Here is a 22,742-nt window from a genome sequence, read left to right as displayed (position 1 = left end):
CCCTCCAGGTCCATCCATGTTGCTGAAAACAGCAAAATTTTCCTTCTTTTTTTCCACCTTTATTTATAGCTAGTGTCAAAATTTAAAAAAAAAAAAAAAGTGAAGTCCCTAATGGTGGGGGGCCATATCCATCTCTCGTATTACTGTATAGTCTCAGCTTAGTAAAAGGACCATCTCATGGTTTTCCATAAATGCTCATTGAAGGAAAAATTTCACCTTGTCTCTGTGAAGTCCTTGAATTTTTGATACCAACTGAGTAGTATAAAGATGTTACTATACATGGAGATAATGAAATAAGATCAGAACTGTGGCCCGTGGCTGTATAGACCCTGCACTACACAGTTCATGTTGACTTGAACAGCACCCAGGATTTCTGCAGTTTTGCAGGCTCTGAATAAGGTAGTTAAGTTATTTAACCCATGTGCCCCCCCCTTTGTTTTTCAGGGAAAGCTTTGATGCTCCATTTAATTACGCTATCATCTTTGAGGCAAGGTATAAACACATCACTTACATTTTCACACATTGGTTTATTTCTTATCAGATACACAACCATATCCACATATCTCCTCCCCAAGTATAGAGGTTTTATGAAGGTGATTGCTGAGTATTGAAAACAGCTATCAAACTTAAACAAGTACACATAATATTGGGCTTCCCTGGTGGCTCAGACAGTAAAGAATCCACCTGCGATGTGGGAGACCTGGGTTTGATCCCTGGGTTGGGAAGATCCCCTGGAGGAGGGCATGTCAACCCACTCCAGTATTCTTGCCTGGAGAATCCCCATGGACAGAGGAGCTTGGCAGGCTACAGTCCATGGGGTCTCAAAGAGTCAGACACAACTGAGTGACTAAGAACAGAAGCACAGACACATAACTTTAGAGCTTCCTTGGCAGCTTAGACAGTAAAGAATCTGCCTGCAATGCAGGAGACCTGGGTTCCATCCCTGGGTTGGGAAGATTCTCCTGGAGAAGGGAATGGCAACCCACTCTAGTATTCTTGCCTGGAGAATTCCATGGACAGAGGAGCCTGGTGGGCTACAGTCCATGGGGTCACAAAGAGTCAGACATAACTGAGTGACTAAACACACACACACAAAACGTTAAACCGAACTTTCATGTAGGAAACACTCATTATTTTTGATAACTCAAAATTACTCAGACTAAGCATAAGCAGTCAGATGCATAAAACCAACTCAGAAGGAAAAAGTAAATCAGTGGCCTGCCAATTAGAGTTATTAAATAGCAATCCTAAAACAGACTAGTAATGTTCATTCATTTGTCAGAATTGATTTATTTCTTATACAGCTCTAGTGAGAATTAGCCCAGGTGGGCAGAGTAAGAGTGCAAATCCTTTATACTCAGAAATTTTCTTGTATGTAGTTGAGACCATCAAAATATTTAAGAACTCATCCAAACCAGTTTAGTGTCAACTAATGTCACAAATTCCGTCATTGATACTTTTTGTGTTATTGTGAATAGATATATTCCTTGAAAAGGAATTAACCCTTTGGGAAAACATCATTAATTCTTGATGTCCAGCTTGATAAATTGCTACTTCAGTGCACCCTTGTGGTGAAAATGTGCCAATGCAGCTTTTCAAACTGCACAGGACAAATACTTTCTAGTGGATGATTGCACAGAGTCGGACACGACTGAAGCGACTTAGCAGCAGCAGCAGCAGCAGCAGTGGATGATTCTTCTTCAGATCCAGAGGTTTAGATTTTCCTGGACACTGTGATGATGTCAGAAATCAAAGCTCCTGAATTTCTTACAGTATATGCACATGGATATATATTTAAATACCTATTTAATTGGGATAAAATATAACAGGAAAGAAGAATAGCACATGGGCTGTTGGTATGAGGTAATAGAAAGAACATGGTACCACTTTTGATGTCAGCTAGACTTGAGTTTAAATCCTGATTAGTTAAGTTTTATGCATGCAGTTTTTGCATGTGTTAATTGGAGGGTTGTTTTGAGGCTCATAAGTATTTAATGTATGTAAATGTGTAAATGTCATCATTGGTCCCAACATGGTATTTTATGTACATATTTTTCTGTTTAGAAACATGATATTCTCTAAAAGCTCAGAATTGTTTGTGAGGTGACAGATGCTATAAACACCTTTTTGTCTACTAGCTAGATGTTGAGCAGCCTCTTTCTTGTGTCATCTATGCTCTCAGTGGCCCATGGAAAACATCCACCCATGTTTTCATTCATGACTTTTCCAGAATTGAAAGTAGTATTCACTAACTTCATCTGGAGCAGTTTTAGTCATTTTATAAGGAACAAGTGTCATCCTTTTCCTGTTTTTTTTTTTTCTTCTGTTCATCTGCTCTCCTTCTCCCCCTCTCCTCCCCCTTCATTTTTCTGGGAATGTCCTCTGCCATAACACAGCCATAGTTGAGCATGGCTCTGCTCCTTGGCCTTAGCAATCAGAAAGGAGGTGAATAGTGAAAAAAATGGATTCTAAGAATTGAAATTTGGACCAAATTTTTTTTTGTATTTGGTGTTCAAATATTTTTAGGCATTCCTGGGCACTGTGATTTGGTATATGAAATGTATCCATTGATTTCCATAGTTATTTGTACAGCCTAAACCAGTATTTCTCAGTAGGGCACGACAGACTTTGGGGCCAGATATGGCATTGCCCCAAGTACTCCAAGATTTATCCTTAACCCCTGAGTGCTAAGTTCCAGCAACACAGTTCTAGTTATTCCTTGTTTTCAAAAGTCACCTCGGTGTGCCTGACACACAGTGAGGCCAAAGAAACTGAAATGCTGGAGCAAAGAAAGCTTTATTGCAGGACCATGCAAGGAGGTGAATGACTGGTGCCCTAAATCCTCTGAACTCCTCACAGACTCTGCACATTGCATAGACATATGAAACGGAGACAGCACTTTGTTGACAAAGGTCCCTATAGTCAAAGCTATGGTTTTTCCACTTGTTATGTGTGGATGTGAGAATTGGACCATCAAGAAGACTGAGCACCGAAGAATGATGCTTTCGAAGTGTGGTGTTGGAGAAGACTCTTGACAGTGCATTGGACTGCAAGGAAATCAAACCAGTCAGTCCTAAAGGAACTCAGTACTGAATAATCACTGGAAGGAATGATGCTGAAGCTGAAGCTCCAATCCTTTGGCCACCTGATGCGAAGAACTGACTGATTGGAAAAGACCCTGATGCTGGGAAAGACAGGGTGGGAGGAGAAGGGGGTGACAGAGGATGAGATGGAGGGTTGGCATTACTGACTCAATGGACTTGAGTCTGAGCAAACTCAGGGAGATGGTAAAGGACAGGGAGGCCTGGCCTGCTGCAGTCCATGGGGTCTCAAAGAGTTGGACACAGCTGAGCGACTGAACAACGTGAAGGTTGTGTGACTCACGGCTGTCCTTAGTAAAGTGAAACCTAAGTGTCTCCATTTTTCTTCTGTTTCTCCTAAGATGGCTAAATCTTGACTGTTTTGGGTGACTGTGGCAGCAGTATTCTTGACTACATGTTTTAAAAGAAGTACTACTGTCCCTCTCCTTTGGGGGGCTTAGTAAGGGTAAACTTTAACCAAGGAAGCTGAAACAGGAACCTATGAGAGCTTGACCATGCCATTGAATTCTGGACCAAAAATAAGTTGAATTCAGCTTGTTCTTCCCTGCTGCTTGCTACTGCTGCTAAGTCGCTTCAGTCGTGTCCAACTCTGTGTGACCCCATAGACAGAAGCCCACCAGGCTGCCCCGTCCCCAGGAGTCTCCAGGCAAGAACACTGGAGTGGGTTGCCATTTCCTTCTCCAATGCACGAAAGTGAAAAGTGAAAGGGAAGTTGCTCAGTTGTGTCCGACTCTTAGCGACCCCATGGACTGCAGCCTACCAGGCTCCTCCATCCATGGGATTTTCCAGGCAAGAGTACTGGAGTGGGCTGCCATTGCCTTCTCCATGTTCTTCCCTAAGCCCCAGCAAAAACACTAATATATCACAGAAGATAGAGGAAGTCAATTTCCCCACACTTCCATGTGTGTAATTCTATATTTAATGAAGCTATTCATGCTGCAAGTCACTGGATAAACATTTGCTGTGCGGAGTCATTTTATTTACATGCAACAGTTAAGGATTCTCTTTATTTTACTTTTAGGAGCCATGTATGGAGAAAAACCTTTTTAGTGTCCATCTGCTCTTTTTTTTTTTTTTTCATCTAATATGAAGATTCTCTGTTATGACAATCTGTTCCTTAATAGCCAGATATTCTAACATAAGAAACACAAAAACATTGCCCACAACTTTGGAAATATAATTCCAATTTACTGGACTCTTCTTTTTGCTGTAATCACATTTGCGCAGTTCATGGCTATTTTAATTATTGCAAAATACAACTCCAAGTTAAAGATGTTCATCATTATAATAAAGATAAAAAATAGAAAATAAAGTTCTTTTCTGCAAAGAAGTATAGCTAAATTTTAAGTGTCATCAGTGGAACAAAAACTATTTCTTATAAAAATGAATTAGCTATAATTAACTTAGATCATTTCTATTTCTTGTTTGCCTTCATCTTAATTTGCTAATGCACAGTGATGTCATTCTCAGTTCATCCGATGTTGCCCTAGAAGGGTGTTATCTCTCTATTTTCCTCCTCTTGTTTCTTTTCATCATATAGCATGTTTCTGTGCCTCTGCCCAAGTTCACTGCCTTTGCCTCTTACCTTGCACTGTACCATTTCCCTAGCCCTGGAGGATAGACTGCACTTGATTCAATTTTTATTCCCCTCGCCCTTCATCTGAAACCTTTGCCTCAGATTTCCAACTTGCTTATAGCTCTCTAAAGTTTGACCTGAACTGTCTAAGAATAGTCTTGCCCGCTTTAGACCTCCTTTGAATTTGCAGCCTTCCTTTTAAACTTGACCACATAACCACCATCTTCTCTCAACACTGCAGCAAATGTCTTTGGACTGACAGACTGTATTCCTGTGCTTTAGACCAGTATTTTTCACATTATGTATCATGACCCATTCGTGGCTTTTCAAGTGAATGTAGTGAGTTTTGATAACTATTAAAAAATGAAATAGAGAATATAAATGATCTGTTTTGCTGTAGAAATGTGTATATGTGCTAGCTTATGGTGTAAAAAACATTTCTGCCTGTGCTGTTGGTCTAAAAAGTTGGAAAACATTGCTTTCAGTGAGCACTGTGATTTCAGATTGCCTGCAGATGCCCAGTAATCACTTCCACCTACCCTGCTTCTCACTTCTGCTCTTGATATATTCTTAGATCTTTCTGGCACAACAATTTGTTCCACATTTAAAATTATCTTCGGGCTCTAACCCATATTTTCATTCATCTCAGATAAATGTACCCTACAAGGTTGCCAGATTTAACGAATAAAGATACAGAATGCCCAGTTGTATTTGAATTTCAGATTAGCAGTAATTTTAATATGTTATTCCTAATATCACATGTTTATCTGGAATTCACATTTAATTGTGAGTGTTGTATTTTATCTAGGAACCTTTGTGTGCTAAGTCACTTCAGTCATGTCTAACTTTGTGCAACGCTATGGACTGTAGCCCCCCCCCCCAGCCCCCAGGCTCCTCTGTCCATGGGATTCTCCAGGCAAAGATATGGGAGTGGGTTGCTGTGTCCTCTCCAGGGGCTCTTCCCAACCCAGGGATTGAACCTGCATCTCTTCTGTCTCCCGTTTTGGCAGGAAGGTTCTTTACCGATAGCGCCACCTGGAAAGCCCCTTGGAATCTTAATCATATTTAAAAATCAACTCAAGATATTCCTGACTGGGCCACCCCTTAACTAAATGCAAAAGACAAGAGGACCTGATAAATGAGTGTGATGACTGAATATAGAAAATGATCAGAGAAGAACAAAGGGAATAGTAGACAGTGATATAAACTGAAAAAGGCATATGGGAGTAATTGATGAATACTGGAGTGGGTAGCCTATTCCTTCTCTAGCAGCTCTTCCCGATCCAGGAATTGAAGAGGGGTCTCCTGCATTGCAGGCACATTCTTTACCAACTGAGCTGTCAGGGAAGCCCCAGTAACAGTACCAGAGTGTAGCAAAATCAATACCATGGGACTGATAAGAACCCAACCAAAAAGTAGAGCACCCAACACCAGGGGGCAGTAGACAGTTCGAAGGGGCTAAAGTGCAAACCTGGCAGCATCCTAGTTTTGATATTGAAGATGTTAAGGCCCAGGCGTTCAGTTGGTTAACAGATGTATAGAGGTCAAATAGATACAGTGTAACGGGAAGTCTTGCTGAAATGGCAGTTAGGGTTTGGAAGCAAAAGTTGCCGAGGGTCAGAGTGAATGCAAATTTGATCAGACACCCTAAATGTCTGCCTTTTTGTTTAACTGATTATGTTGCTATGAATACACTTTTTACCTGAGAGCATTTATGATGAGTCCTGATCAAAGCATTTTTTGGAATCACATTAAAATTAGCCAAAAAATTAACAAGTGATTACAGTGATTTCCTATTTGTTGTTCAGTAGCTCAGTCCTTTCTGACTCTTTGAGACCCCATGGACTGCAGTACGCCAGGCTTCCCTTTCCTTCACTATCTCTGGAGTTTGCTCACACTCATGGTCCACTGAGTCAACGATGTCATCAACCATCTCATCCTCTGTCACCCCCTTCTCCTCCTGCCCTCAATCTTCCCAACATCAGGGTCTTTTCCAATGAGTTGACTCTTCATATCAAGTGGCCAAAGTATTGGAGCTTCAGCTTCAGCATCAGTCCTTCCAATGAATATTCAGGACTAATTTCCTTTAGGATTGACTGGTTTGATCTCCTTGCTGTCCAGGGGACTCTCAAGAGTCTTCTCCAACACTGCAGTTCAAAAGCATCAATTCTTTGATGCTCAGTCTTCTTGATAGTCAAAGTCTCACATCCATAGATGACTACTGGAAAAAGCACAGCTTTAACTATAGGGACCTCTGTCAACAAAGTGATGTCTCTGCCTTTTGCTGTACTATCTAGGTTTGCCATAGCTTTTCTTCAAAGGACAAAACATTGTTTGATTTCATGGAGGCACTCACTGCCACAGTGATTTTGGAGCCCAGGAAATAAAGTCTGCTACTCTTTCCATTGTTTCTCCATCTATTTGCCATGAAGTGATGGGACCAGATGCCATGATCTTAGTTTTCTGAATGTTGAGTTTAAAGCCAACTTTTTCATTCTCTTCTTTTGCCTTCATCAAGAGGCTCTTTAGTTCCTCTTCTCTTTCTGCCATAAGGTGGTGTCATCTGCAATGTGAGGTTATTGATATTTCTCCCAGCAATCTTAATTTCAGCTTGAACTTCATCCAGTCTGGCATTTCACATGTTGCCCTCTGCATATAAGTTAAATAAGCAGGGTGACAATATACAGCCTTGATGTACACCTTTCCCAACTTTGAGCCAGTCCATTGTTCCATGTCCAGTTCTTGACCTGCATACCGGTTTCTCAGGAGACAGGTGAGGTGGTCTGGTATTCCCAATGCTTGAAGAGTTTTCCAGTTTGTTGTGATCCATAGTCAAAGGTTTTAGCATAGTCAATGAAGCAGAAGTCGATGTTTTTCTGGAATTCCCTTGCTTTTTCTATGATCCAGGGGATGTTGGCAATTTGATCTCTAGTTCCTCTGCCTTTTATAAATCTAGCTTGTATATCTGGAAGTTCCATCATGTCTGGATTGTGAAACAATTACCAACAGGTGATTTCAGTTATTTAATATGGCCCAGCCTATTAGTGGTATAGAACCATACCTAGCAGTATTCAGGGATAATTTTAGTGCCTATGGCTTTAGTAGATATTTGTTCAGTGTTTAGGTGAAAAATGTCTTCACCTTTGTAAGACTGCTTCCATATGCCACTCCCCTGATCCAGAAGTTCCTCTGTAGAAGTATAATGATGTTCACTGCTTATCTTTTCTCATGCATGAACTGAGTAAAAGAAAACTCAAATAAATGTAAGAAAACCATTGGTTAGAATTTATAGTTTCATAACACATCTGTAAACACATCTGGGCCAAAGGCTATAGTGTTGGTAAGCTTTATATGTATATGGCATGTGTGTGTATATATACATATATATTTTTTTCCTAATTACCTCTCTTTAGATGTATTCAAAAATATACAGTGTAAACCAGATAAAGATAGAGTGGCCCTTGTTGAACCAGAGATAATGCCCATAAACAAGATTTTCCTTCCTCAGATAGGGATCTCTCTGGACTGTGGTGTCTTTTTGAATCAGGACATATGAGGTCCTGATCCACATGAGTATTTGGATTTATAGACTCTATTCAATTACATTTTACTTTTATAGTTAAATTTTCTGCATCTTCATTATGTGGTTATACACATTGCAAGTGGTATGTGATAAAATATAATGAATGAAGTGAATGAAACTCACTCAGTCATGTCTGACTCTTTGTCTCTTTACAACTCCATGGTCTATACAGTCCATGGAATTCTCCAGGCCAGAATACTGGAGTGGGTAGCCTTTCCCTTCTCCAGGGGATCTTCCCAACCCAGGGATCGAACCCAGGTCTTCTGCATTGCAGGAGGATTCTTTACCAGCTGAGCCACAAGGGAAGCCTAATAACACTGGAGTGGGTAGCCTATCCCTTCTTCAGGAGATCTTCCTGACATTGCAGGTGGATTCTTTACAAACTGAGCTATCAGGGAAGCCCAAAATATCACAATATTAAACATTAAATATCACAGTAGGGTTATGATAAATGTCATTAGGAGACTGTTTCTTTATACATGATCTCAAGAGTTTCACAGAAGAGAATGTTAAATATTGGGCCCCAAAGGCAAGTTCTTCCATGGGTTTACTGTATGATACTTTGCAAAAAAAAAAAAAAAAAAATTTTGTAGTGTTACTATTCCAGTGAAATAAAGGTGTTATTTCTTTTTTGGAAAATTCACTTTATAAGGCTAATGTGGAGAAGGTACTTTCAAAAGTAGTGTGATTAAAGCAACTTTATTTTGCTCTAAAATTCAGTGTCTGAAATGGAGCATACTGTTTACAAAGGCATCAAGCTGTGGAGTAATGTTACTTAACAATGAAATTCAGCACTTGCCTACTATTTTTCCAAATTACTAACATTTAGTAGCCCTATTTCTGATTATTTTTGCCAAGACTTTAGTGAACTTAGGACAAAATGGTGTGATTCTGGTTGATAAATCTTTTGATTTTAGCATTTTTTGTTTGCTAATGCTCATGATTTACCCATGTCAAGAGACATCTCTATTTTAGCTCATGTGTTAGGTTCAAATCTTAAACCAACAATAGCTTCTCTACTGGTGAATGTCTTTGAACAATTATAGTCTTATTCCTTTAAAATCGGTTACTTACACTCTTCCTTGTGTGTGTTAGTTGCTCAGTCGTGTCAGACTCTTTGCGACCCCATGAGCTGTAGCCTGCCAGGCTTCTCTGTCCATGGAATTCTCCAGGAAAGAATACTGGAGTGGATTGCCATTCCCTTCTCAAGAGGATCTTCCTGACCCAGGGATCAAACCCTGTCTCTAGCATCGCAGGCAGATTCTTTACCATTTGAGCCACAGGGAAGAAGGAACTCCTTGGGCATTCTGTTAAAAATGGACCTCCTCTGCATTTAGTTGCTGTCTGTTACAATATTACAGCATTATGACAAAGCCATTATTTTAGCCTCAGTTCTGTTGGAACAGAACAGATGGCCATTTAATTTCCTCCAGGTGGAGCTCTGTATTGTTACTGCGGTCTGATGTGCTTCTTGTGGAACTCTGTAACCTGAGACAAGGTACAGAGCCCTTGACTGGCCCTTATATTCAAAAGGGTCACCGCAAACCAGTTGGAGCATTTTATACTTTAAAGAACCTCACTCCAGGGAACATTATAAACATTTTAGTATAATTAACCTATGCTGTGAGGTTAATATTCCAACTCTTACGGATGAGACAGTCTCTCTCTTTCATTTTTAATACTGATGACCAGGAGAGGCTGTGAAATGTGGTGATCAAAACCGAATAAAACGTAGGCTCTGAAACCAGAGCTTGTCTCTTCTTGTTTGATAAAATTATACAACCTCTCTGAAGCTTAGTTTCCTCGTCTGTTAAACAGAGATGATAATGGTGGTGATAGTCATCTATCCCTGGGGCTGTTGTGAGCATTAAATGATAAAATCCATATAGGATTCTTGCTTAGTATAATTAAGTACCCAACTAATGGGAAACACACACATAATATAATTTTAGGAAAGCATTTCCTTTTGTGTAAAACAGCCAAAGAAAAATAAAAGTAGTCACAGAGTTAACAATACCCTAATTTAGAGAATTGTCAATTCTCTACCATTTTAGGAGCCAAAGAATTGCAGGTTTAGGGACAAGCTGAGTCAGTTTTGAGGACCTTTCTATTGAAAATGCTTGGAAATTCAACACAGTTAAAATTAGAATTCTTAGGACTGGGCAAGAAGGACAGGACAAACAGTCCTGTTAAAATAATTTTTGTCTGTTATCAGTTTTGCTGTTAATTTGCAAAAACCTTATGGTTTAAGTTAATGAGATAACCTTGGATCGTGTAATTGTGACTCACACAATCTGAAAAAGTATAGCAAAACAATAGCTTTTATTCAGTTATTGATTTTCTTTAAAAATTTTTTGACTTGTACTAAGCTCTTATTTTTTAAAACTTTTTATCTTTTTAACTTTTTATTTTGTATTGAAGTATAGCAATGCTGTGACAGTTTCAGGTGCACAGCAGAGTGACTCAGCCTTGCATATACAAGTATCCGTTCTCCCACAAACTCAGCTCCCATCCAGGCTGCCACATAACATTGAGCAAAGTTCCCTGCACTGTAAAGTAGGTCCTTATTGATTACCATTTTAAATATAACAGTTTATTATTAAATTATTTTGAGTAATTTCAAAATATTTCTAATTTCATATAACCCACATAGTCAGATCCCAGAAAGAAAGGAGACTTATTTCTGAATATAAAACTGTGCTATTTCAAAGTAAATGTAAGAAGACTTTAGGAATTACGTATATTATCAAATTTATGAGATTTGGACACTCGGTTAACTGTGATTGACTTTTAAAGTTTCAGTTCTTTTGGATAAGTTACAGTTTTACTTTAATAAGCTTTTGAGGGGAAGGTGAGTGGCACATGGGAACTGCCATTGGTTTTATACTTGTTGGATTTAAAAAAACTACTGTTTCTTCTTCCTTCACAAAGGCAGGGACATTGGCAAGGTAAAAATGCTCATCCTCCTTTCAACTATAGTATTTGTCAGTAAACTTTTCAGAAATAAGTTCCTGATAGTTTTTTTTACATTTTATTTGTTAACCCACAGGTGTGTAAGATCAATAGCAGTGCCCCTTATGAGACTTAATAATTAGATCCTCTTCAGGTGGATAGGTTTATCATTACTGATATACTATCTTGGTTCTAAATGCTGTCCATCCATAGATGCTACAGTTCAGTTATTTTTATGTAGAAGTATCACCATATTTTTAAATTAGAGAAGCGATTTATACTTCTTAGAATGCTAATACAATTTATTATTTTCTGCATTCCTGATGAGTTCTGGTCCTAATGGACTTAGAATATAATGTTTTCTTTGAAGACACTATAATGTTGTCTAATACACAGATGAATTAAAGCCTTTAGAAGTGATAAGCAATGAAGAAAGGTGCCACAACATTCCCACTGCTCAACCATAGCTAATTTGAAGTTAAAAAGGAAAACCAGGGTGTGAGGGCTCTCTCTGTGTGACACTGGTCACCCCATTGATCGCCAGGGATGATTCGACTGACCTGGCTGAGGAGGCGGGTGCACCCTGTCCTTCCTCACCACTCCAGGTGCCTCCTCCTGAAACTGCACGCTCAGCTGAAGAGCATGACCTGCCCTGATAAAGGATGATCATTCCTGGGCCAAGGGTATATGAGTAGCTGTGCTCCCCTGCCAGAACCTCCCCACATGCTCCCGAGGTCCATATGTAGGAGAATGTAGGATAGTCAAGCTTCCAAGACTCCAGACACACCAAATGAGGCGCTGCATGTGGCAGCCTGCCTTTCTTCAAAAGAATCAGTGAATCTTACAAATCTTTAGCCATAACTCAAGTTGAAGGAATATTTAAAACAGATATATTTTAAATATATTTAAAATAGATAACTGACAAGGACTTACTGTATGCACAGGGAGTTCTCGATATTCTGTAATAATCTAAATGGGAAAATAACTTGAAAAATAATAATAGAAGGAAATAATTTTAAAAACTTAGTATGTATATCTATAGAGCTTTGTAGCTATAATAATACTTATAATAAAAAAATGTAGCAGTGATAGCAGGAGGAAAACAAAAGTTCCCAAGTCCCGATTTTGCTAACACTTTGGGGTTTGGGGTAGGTTGGGCTTTTTCTTTTTTTACAATATCCAATTTTTGAAAATCTATTTTGAAGTTCCTGCTTTCCTTGGACCCTATGCATTTGTCTAACCTTTCTGTTGGATGAGCCCACCATGGTCCCTTGAGTGTACGGAAATAGACCAGGACTGAGAGGTCCAGTTTCAAGTTCCAGCTCTTTGCTTTGCCCTCTCTTGTGTAACAGTGGCAGTTTATTTAACTTCTTGTACCAATGGATCCTCTTATCAAGAAGTTACTATAAAATCTTGTTTTAGCCACTATCTAAAATAATGGATACAAAACTCAATGAAAAGTAATATGTAAATCTAAGAAAACAAGTCTGGATTTATAGAAAATAACATTTCTAAGAAAGAGATGCCTCCTAATTATTTACATGATGGAGAGTGTGAGGTCATTAGTTTGTAAGATTCAATATGACTACGTTCTAGTCCTTCCTTTGGATGTTTATTTTTGTTACTGGCAATATATATGACTTGTCACAGGGCAGTTGTTTTGTTGTTGCTGTTTTTATTGTTGTTTTAGTGTTTCATTCAGAAGGAACAAGACTAATATCCATTCAGGTGGCCTTTTGCTTCTTATTACTAACAAGATGCAGCATTTCTGTGTTGATAAACCAATTCTAAGGAAATATACTCTGTCTTTCCCAGTTATAAAGATATTTCTAAGAATGGATTTTCAAATTAATATAATCCTCACTAGTGTTCTAGAAATGCTCTGTACCATATATTCAAAGTCTGATTTCTGTCCTAGAAAAAGAGAAGTGATTAGATTTGGAAAATGGGTCAAGGAAATAGACATTTATGAATGACATAGTGTTTTATATCATTAATTATAGTTAGTAGAATGGTATTTCAAGTATATGAATCAAAGTATTTTTCAATTTCTGTCCATTCTGATTTGATTTGCACCTGTTTTTACATATTTAGGACTTTGATGAATACACAGCCTAGAAGAACACATCCCTGAGTTTTATCTCTGTTTATGAACATCTGTTTAAAGTTGATTTAACATTTAAACATTCACAGAAGCAGATCCTTTCGTCAGGGCAAGGGCCATAGGAGCATTTAGCTCAGGCCTCAAGTTCAAGAGTCTTCATGTAGACTGTCTGTGTAATCTCTGAACGGGGTTATGAAAGGATATTGACAGGACCAAGTGCAGTATTTCATTATGGGCTTTATTTGTAATTGTTAAAATGAAAATGTAATTATTCAAATGTACCATAATTTTAGAATTTTAAGGACATCTCCTCACTGTTTAAAAATGTTCTGAGAACCGTGGCAATGGAGACTACCTAGGACCCTTAATTTCAAAGAGACTGGAGAAGAAAGATTCTAGAAAAAGGAAAAGGAAGAATTTTCCCTCTTCACCATCATGGCAGGAGAAATATCCCTTCAGAAATGAGTGTGAGACTTGAAGAGCCTATTCTGAGGGTCTCTTCTCCTCCCTATGCCTCCGAAAACTCCAAGGTCCTTGGGCTCTGATGAGCATGAGGTGGGGTAGCAAAGGTATGAGGAGAGTAGGGTGTCTCAGCAGGTCCCCCTATAAAATGGGTTCTGAACATGAAAAAAAGCACCTACAAAGAGGTGATTTTGTCCACTTATATAACATAACATAACAGTGAGATGCCCAGAATAATACCACAGAGATCAATGTGATACAATACTTACTAAAATATCTTTTCTAAGATACCAGAAGGAATTTTTATTATTTCATTCACAAATGTATGGACATTTATCCACTTATATAACGTATTTGCGGTCATTACAGATACTTGTATTTAAGAGTAAAAGTACAAAAGAAATATTGCATATGATTAATGATTAAAACAATTGGAACTAGATAGTGCTAGGACAAATAATACAATTGAATCAGGTCAATGATAAAGCTCTCTAGATGGGATTTCTACACAAGTGCTTTATTAACACTGAGAAAAGGGGAAATTGCAAAGCGTCAGGACCGTGGAAGCAAACACAGCATCTCTTTTACTCCACCAGTTGGCTGTTTTTTTCAATTGAAGATTTCTCTTTTATGTAAGACGAGAAAAGCATTAATAGAAATCCTCTTTGAAAACAAATTAATGGAGCATTCTTCTCAAATCCTGCTTGTTAATGAATTTATTGGTTAGATGTATTAGTTCCAGTGGATTATAACTCCATATGTGTTAAAATATGAAGTGTCTGGACAGAGCAGGCAGCAGAGATTTAACTTCCAAATTATTATAAAATAGATTTTTAGAGTCAGAAAAAAATTAATTAGACAGCTAAATCAGGCTAAAATGTTAGTTCCCTTTGTATAGATGAATAAAAGTCAACTTTGTGTGTGTGTGTGGAGAGAGAGAATGTGTGAAAATGAATGAACATTTGAATTGTATATTTGTATTTCTTTCCTTTATAACTAATAATATATTTTGATGAAATACTTTGAAATTTCTTTAATTATTTTTCCTCACAATTCCTATATTACAACGAAGTTTTTTTTAATCTGAACATCTTAATTTACAAATGATAGTTATATTAAAAATCAGAGTTTCATTGTCTAATCCTAGTAGAGTTGAATGTGAATTACCTGTGTATGGATCATCCATGACTTATTTTCAGTTGTAGACTAATTTCTTCTCTTTGATATTCTTATGGCTTCTTTTCCCTGAGCGTCAAAGTGTTAGGCTAAGTGATGCAAACTGACGTTAATGTGAAATCCAGGGTAAAATACGCTTTATAATTTTGGATTTTAGTATGTGAGGTTTCCCTGATGCATGCTTCTTCTGCAGCCTGGATAAGCAGAAGTTTCCCCCACGAACATGGAAGGACCTGTGCAGATTTGTACTCAGTTGAACACAAGGTGCCTATTTTCCTTCCTTTCCACAAACTTAAGATACATCAGTGTTCATAACAGCTCTACATGCACCTGAGGTACTGTTATGGCACTTAGATCTAATTTACAAGTCATTTATTCCTCCTGCTTATCTCATATTCCATGGACCAGGGTCAATGTTAGTACGGTGGAAAACGAGGGCCCTAATCAGACTCCCTCGCAGCCCTGTCAGAGTTAGTGTCAGGTTTTATTTAGTGATGTTTAGCAATCTATCAGTTCCACTGCCAGAATCTTTGCTTTGATGAGAGAAATCCCTTGGTGTTTGAAAAGTCAGTGTTTAAAGAATCACTGATAAGAATTTTGATTTTTAATTTGATTCTAGATCACGGTTCTGAAAAGAGAAGCTCTGGATAGGGTGGCTGGAAAAGTGGCTGTGACTCTCAGTGTGACATAGATTATGAAAAACTGATGTAAAATAACAAATAAAAAATGGGTGGCCAGAATGCATTCCAGGTGTGTCATTTTCTGTGGAAAGGATGATTCACTGCAGTAAACAGATAACATGAGTTCTCTTCAGATTATTTTTTTTTATTTTTACTGAAAATACTTTGAAAAGCAATCATGAAGACCTGCTTATTACTGCAAAATCTAAAGTTTTTTGTTTCTCCTTGGGGCTAAATTTTTAAAAGCATATGTAAAATTGGATACCATGTTAATGGTGCTAGCAATGAGTTTAATTGCCAAAAGCCATGGGGGCCAATTTTAATAAGGAAAATTCACCTGAGTATCTGTACCCTGTGATTATTTTTCCTAAAAAAAAATTGCAGAAATAGAAACAGATCTCCATCCAGATGTGGCTCCTTTTCCTCCACATCGCATTCTTAGTGATTATTAAGAGACACACAATCAAGTTGGATAGATATTTCTTGAAATGATGCATGGTATGCAATGCATGCTTTCATTGTGCTTCCTGCCATTATGGAATAATGCGTCTTATTTGGAAATACAGTGATCACTTCTGTTGAATCATGCCCAGTCCGTTTGTATAATAACATCCCTGTTTTGTGAATCATTTCAGATTTCAGAGAGCTATGCCTTCCTACCAAGAGAAGCGGTGACACGATTTCTAATGAGCTGCTCAGAGTGCCAGAAAAGAATGCATTTAAACCCAGATGGAACAGATCATAAAGGTAGCTGCAGTGTCAAATAGTGAGATTTCAAGTAATTTTATTCATAATGGCAATTTATAGCCCACATTTTTCAAAGAATGTGGTAGAATGAAACAGTTCAACAAGTCAAATCATCTCATTTATTCAAATAGGAGCCAGTAAATCCACTTACAAAGCAATGCAATGCCCTTCTTCAAATGAAAGACAGTCTTGACTGTGGCAAATACTTTTTGTCCTATAATAATGTTTTAATTCTCATTCATTGTGTGTATTTCATGGTGTTTTAACTATCTTCAGCAAGGAAATTGATGTTCCATCTGTGTTCTTTTAAATTTATCATCTTATTTCTAAAAGTAATAAAAATTTTCTTTCACTGAAAATTTTTATAGAGAAGTTGCTGTTTGGCTTTGGTTTTCATTAAAAATTATTTGGATTATTTTCCTAATATATGAGTTTCTCACAGAGGTTAATCTCAAAGCTGTATTGAAGCTAGTCAGTTCCCATGTGTTGGAGGATGAGTAGAATGGCAAAATATAAAAATAAAAAGCTTCCTTTTTGCCCTCATGTGGTTCACTTAGAAAGTTAAGTGTGGGGACCTCCCTGATGGTCCAGTGGTTAAGACTTTGAGCTCCCACTGCAGGTGTGAGAAGTGAAAGTGTTAGTATAGCCCACCAGGCTCCTCTGTCCATGGAATTCTCTAGGCAAGAATACTGAAGTGGGTAGCCATTCCCTTCTCCAGGAGATCTGCTTGACCCAGCAATCAAACCTGAGTCTCCTGCATTGCAGGCAGATTCTTTCCTGTCTGAGCCACCAGGGAAGCCCAGCCTTGGGTTCCATCCCTGGTTAGAGCATTAAGATCCCACATGCTATGTGGCATGGCCAAAAAAAAAATTGTGTACAGCAAAGGAGAAAAATAAAAAAAACCTGATGATTTAGTTTAAACACTATATTAGCTTCACTCATTGTTATCCAAGATACCAAAAAACTCACTTTGTAGTTAGAAATAACCAGTTTATCCTTAGTGCTATTTTGTCCTCAAACACTGTTATTAATGAACCTTGCCAATCATATATATATATATATATTTTATGCTCCATCTCTAATGCTACCAATCTCCTAAACACTTGGTATCTTGCATCAATTTGAAGAGACTAGATCATTCTGAAATTACAGGTAGAGTGCTGTATCACTTTCATTACCCATTAAAAATGTTTTGTTACAGATAATGGGAAGCCTCCCACTTTGGTGACCAGCATGATTGACTACAACATGCCAATTACCATGGCCTATATGAAGCACATGAAACTGCAGCTGCTGAGCTCACAGCAAGATGAGGTAAAACGAAAATATGCTCCCTTATATCCCAATCAGAATGCAGCTTGAAACCATGACTCTCATATTAAGCATGATGCCGTTTTGAAGACAGTAATTTATTTTGTTAATAAAAGGAGTGCCAGTAGAAATGCACAGGTGGAGAAACAGGCAGAAATCTTTAGTCGTCAACAGATTCCCTATCTGAACACATCCACCTTAGTGTTACGTGAAAATTTGTTCATTCTCCCCAAAGATTCATTTTCCTTCATAGCCTACCATTGAACGAACCTTGATAAAGTGCTAGGAAGTTCAGGGGAAAGTATTCCAAATAAGTGTGTATCCAGGGAAATTATAGTATTAAGGCTATTTTACGTGGAAATCAGAAGTTCAATTTCATAAGTATTTCAAGTATGACCATTTCAAATCATCCAAATCTTTTGTATATTTTAAAGTTGTTTTTCAATTAACCATTATTTTATGTATTTGTCTACTTCTCTGAATCGTCTTAACTGGAAATGTTTTGATGTTTCAGATTATTTTATTTAATGTGTATAGTAAGAGTCTAGCAGTGAGCTTGTTGGCATATATTAGACACAGAATGAATATTTGCTAAATACTCTTCTCCAAGATACTGATTCACTTACCAGTTTTGTTGAAGTATCTCAAAAGCAGGGGCTAAGTTGTATACAAACTCTGTGTATATTCCCCAAATACTTCTAACAGTGTGGCTTAGGAAACCCTTCTTAATTAGTTTGTAACCAGTAGTTAATATATACATTCAAAGTATCTATATCAGAAATAGTTTATCAGGCTAATATATTCTCTCCTTTTTGAAATTTCTCTGGAATAGGAAATGTGGATGAATACTTATTTTTAAGTATAACATTACTTGGTGAGGTATTAAATTCTTTTACATTTGGTTAACTTTGTTCATAAAGCTCAAATCAAATTTTTTATTTTCCTCTTTATGTCAGTAGGTTTAATCTCAAAACTGTATTTATAAAATTATTTTGTCTCAAAAGACTTTATGAAAAGTATATTCTATAAGAAAATCTGTATTAGTGCCGTGGCAACATCAGATTCCATATTATCAGATGGATATATGTAAGTGATTAACTCATGATAAAGCCATTTGAAGACAGGAAAAGCAGTTAAGAAAATATTACTATTTATCCATCCCCGAGAATGAAAATATTATTCCCATGATTCAACACACAATTTAAAATCATTTTTTAAAAACCCATAAATTAGTTAGAGCTGTCAAATTATTTGTGGGAAACTCATTTAGATATTGATATGTTTATTAATAGGCCAAAAAATAAGATCAACTTTGAGCCAGCAGAGCCCACATATGCTAAGTCCTTCTGGCTTCTAAAAAATCCTGAGTATTTCACATTAAAAAAAAATGGATTCTTTTAAATGATAATTGGACTAGGAAAATAACTCTTATCCTTACATTTTAAAAATTCTACCTTGGGTGTACATTGTCTTAAAACTATTTAGATAAATGATGAATTATATTACTTAAAAAATTTTGGAAATTGTGATCATTGAAAGATAGAAAAGTGGTTAAATAAGTCATGGTAAAAATGGAAATCAAGTGAGATATCCCTTTTGTAGTGTTATATTTAAATTTAATAAATGTTTAATCAGTTACCTTAACCAATATTTATTGAGTACCTTCTTATGTAATCGTCAGTCTTACAGGCAGTGGAAATAAACAGTGAATAAATTGACAAAATCCTTGCCTTTATTAAGCTTATCTTCTAGTGGTGGTGGGGACCATAATGGAAATCAACGATGAAAGTATGTATGTGAGATGATACTAAATGCTGGTAAGAAAAATAAAGACAGCCAAGAATGGGAGTTCCTTTAAAATTACAAAATACTGTATCCAAAGTAAGATCAGCCTTCTTATAAACTATTGATGAGAATTTAAACCACAACAGACTTTTTGGGAGAGAGTTTGGCAATAATTAACAAAAAACTTTAAAAAGTTATTTATATGCTTTGACTAGAAATTTATACTAAGGAATTTAATGTATAAAACAATTTACATATTAGGATGTTTATTGCATTGCTAATGGTAATGATTGGAAATATCTAACAATGAGAAATAGTAACATGGTAGCCTCTACCCATACAGGGATATTGAAATTTAACCAAAATTAAATTAGCTAAAATTAAATTTTCAGTTTTTTAGTCACACTAGCTACATTGATCAGCCATAATGTGCAGTTCGTATAATCCATTCTATAGAACAGACACTGCAGCATCACTCTTTGTATCAAATTTCTCTTTAAACATACACATAACCTCACACACATACTTTTTACATGTAGATACATTTATATATCTTCCCTAATACATTTATATAGCTTCCCTGAGAGCTCAGTTGGTATAGAGTCCACCTGCAATGCAGGAGACCCCAGTTCCATTCCCGGGTGGGGAAGATCCCCTGGAGAAGGGATAGGCTACCCACTCCAGTATTCTTTGGCTTCCCTTGTGGCTTAGATGGTAAAGAATCCACCTGCAATGTGAAAAACCTGGGTTCCATCCCTGGGTTGGGAAGATCCCCTGGAGAAGGGAAAGGCTACCCACTCCAGTATTCTGGCCTGGAGAATTCCATGGACTATACGGTCCATGGGGTTGCAAAGGGTCAGACACAACTGAGCACTTTTACTTTCACATTTATATAGGGGCTTCCCAAGTGGCGCTAGTGGTAAAGAATCCTCCTGCCGATGCAGGAGACACAGGAGACATGGTTTCCATCCCTGGGTCAGGAAGATGCCCTGGAGGAAGAAGTGGAAACCCACTCCAGTATTCTTGCCTCGATAATCCCATGGGCAGAAGAGCCTGGCAGCCTACAGCCCAGGGTCTCAAAGAATCAGACATGCCTGAGCGATTGAGCACGTGCACACACACACATACATATGAAATACAAATCTCTCTCTCACACACATATACACTTATCATGCAAATAATATATTACTAGACTACATCTAGCTAGCTCTTTGTAGTGCATATAATAAACACTTTTATAAAGACTCTTTATAAAGTATCCACAGCTACTTTATAAACACAGATTGATCATCTTTACCATTATATTTAAATTCATTTTTGTGTGTGTTCATGTATAATAAATATAAATCTTACATACTGTAGAATTTGTTACATATTCTATATAACAGTATCAAACAGCTTTGTGCTTATTATGTACCTCATGTTGTTTTAACTACTTTAAATATAATATAGCCTCTCAGTCATTACACAGCCCTATGAGGTTGATACTATTTTTATTATTCTCATTTTACAGGTGAGGAAACTGAGGCACAGAAATGTTAGGTAACTTGCTTAAGGTAACACATCTAATAGGTGGCAGAGCATAAACCTGAATCCAGGCAGTGTGGCTCCAGAGACTGTGCTCTAAAATAATATATTACAGACAATATATACAGTATATATAATGGATATGCCTATTATCAAGCTATGTGTGTGTACTGTGTACATATGTGCATATATGGTACACATTGATAATGTGAATGTATGCACTGAATTCTATTATTTTTTCCTCTTTGAACATAAATATTTATTTCAGATGCTTTGTATTTTTCATAGAATTCAGAATTGGAGAAAATGTCCCGAGAGAGGGCATGTGGCTAGGAGAAGTCTATGTGGCTGATGGCCCAGAGGCCTCCCAATGTGGAATTTCCTTGCTGAATTAATGGCTCAGACGGTAAAGCGTCTGCCTACAATGCAGGAGACCTGGTTTCGATCCCTGGGTCAGGAAGATCCTCTGGAGATGGAAATGAAAACCCACTCCAGTATTCTTGCCTAGAAAATCCCATGGAAGGAGGAGCGTGGTAGTCTACAGGCCATGGGGTCGCAGAGAGTCGGACCCAACTGAGCGACTTCACTTTCAGTGCTCCTTGGTAGACCCAGACACTAGCAGAACCTTTGACAGAGGAAGAACACCCAGATACCTGGGTCTGACCTAAGGATCAGAATGCCCGTTGTTAGTGTGCTTGAATGTTCCTGTTTCCTGACCATAGCAATTTCTTCACTGATGCCAAGATGTCATTTATGAAGCCAAGGGAACGCTTTCTATTCAAAGAAGCTCTTTTCTCAAGCCTGGGTGACATCATAATGAATCCCAGTTCTGGTATGTAATAGTGTGATCAGTTATCTAACTGCTCTGTGCCTCAATTTCACAATGTGTTAACTGGGTAAATGCCCGGTAAATTTCACAACACAACTAACTGGGTAAATGCTAACTCACAGGTTGGATGAAGCTGACATAAATGAACAACTAAATAACAGAGTCTGTGATATAATTATCAGTACTACTACTGCTGCTATTGGTAATCATCGCATCAATGTTAAACTTTGAGATCAAATATTTATGAGTTGAAGTTAAACCTGGTGGTTTCAGTGAAACATTTTTGGTATTTTACACGAGTTTCTCGGGTCTTCCTGCCTACATAAGCACACAGCATTTGTCCGAAAGTCAGTTCTCCCAAAGGAATTTGCTTCAAGAAAAATGATTATAGCAACATAGCATATATTTGTTTTAACTTAATATTTGATAGATTTTTTGATGAATTGACGATTTGGCAGCTTTGCCTTTTGGGAATTTAGCCATTTGCTGATTTGGCTTTCTGTTGCTGTTTGGCTTCTGAATCTTTTGTACTTTTACTTAGAATTTTTTGTTGTAATGCCATTTTTATTCCCTTGCAAGGAAGAAAGGCTGTACTAAGATTAACTTGTTTTCTGACTAATAAGGACTTTGAATCTAAACATGTAAATTTTTCTTTAAGTAGATTCTATTCTGTTTACCAATAAAAATTTTTCAGTTCAGATTTTTTATTACAGTGTCAGATTTTTGCTTATATTTTATTGTCATTAAAAATAAAAATGTGTTTCTTTTTATGCTATATTTTGTGATTGACTCTTAGAAAGTTTTTTAATAATTAAAAAATACATTCCTTCATTATTCAGATAATTCCTCAACTACATCCTTCCTAAATACATTACTCTAAACCTTTTACATCTTCCTGTATACAAAGAC

At 37.3% G+C, this 22,742-nt stretch overlaps 1 protein-coding gene across 3 annotated transcripts in view; it reads left to right on the top strand.

Moving 5' to 3' along the window:
• Positions 1-22,742, top strand: part of NOL4 (nucleolar protein 4) — a 467,787-nt gene that overhangs the window by 122,855 nt on the left and 322,190 nt on the right. For all 3 annotated transcript variants that reach the window (XM_040264815.1, XM_040264814.1, XM_040264816.1), the window contains exons 3-4: positions 16,270-16,381; positions 17,583-17,695. In XM_040264815.1, coding sequence (XP_040120749.1) covers positions 16,270-16,381; positions 17,583-17,695 — 225 coding nt within the window. The remainder of the gene's footprint in view (positions 1-16,269; positions 16,382-17,582; positions 17,696-22,742) is intronic.

The sequence above is a fragment of the Oryx dammah genome, unplaced genomic scaffold (genome assembly GCF_014754425.2).
Source record: "Oryx dammah isolate SB20612 unplaced genomic scaffold, SCBI_Odam_1.1 HiC_scaffold_22, whole genome shotgun sequence".
NCBI classification, from domain to species: Eukaryota; Metazoa; Chordata; class Mammalia; order Artiodactyla; family Bovidae; genus Oryx; species Oryx dammah.
This window is presented reverse-complemented; position numbering and strand designations above follow the sequence as displayed.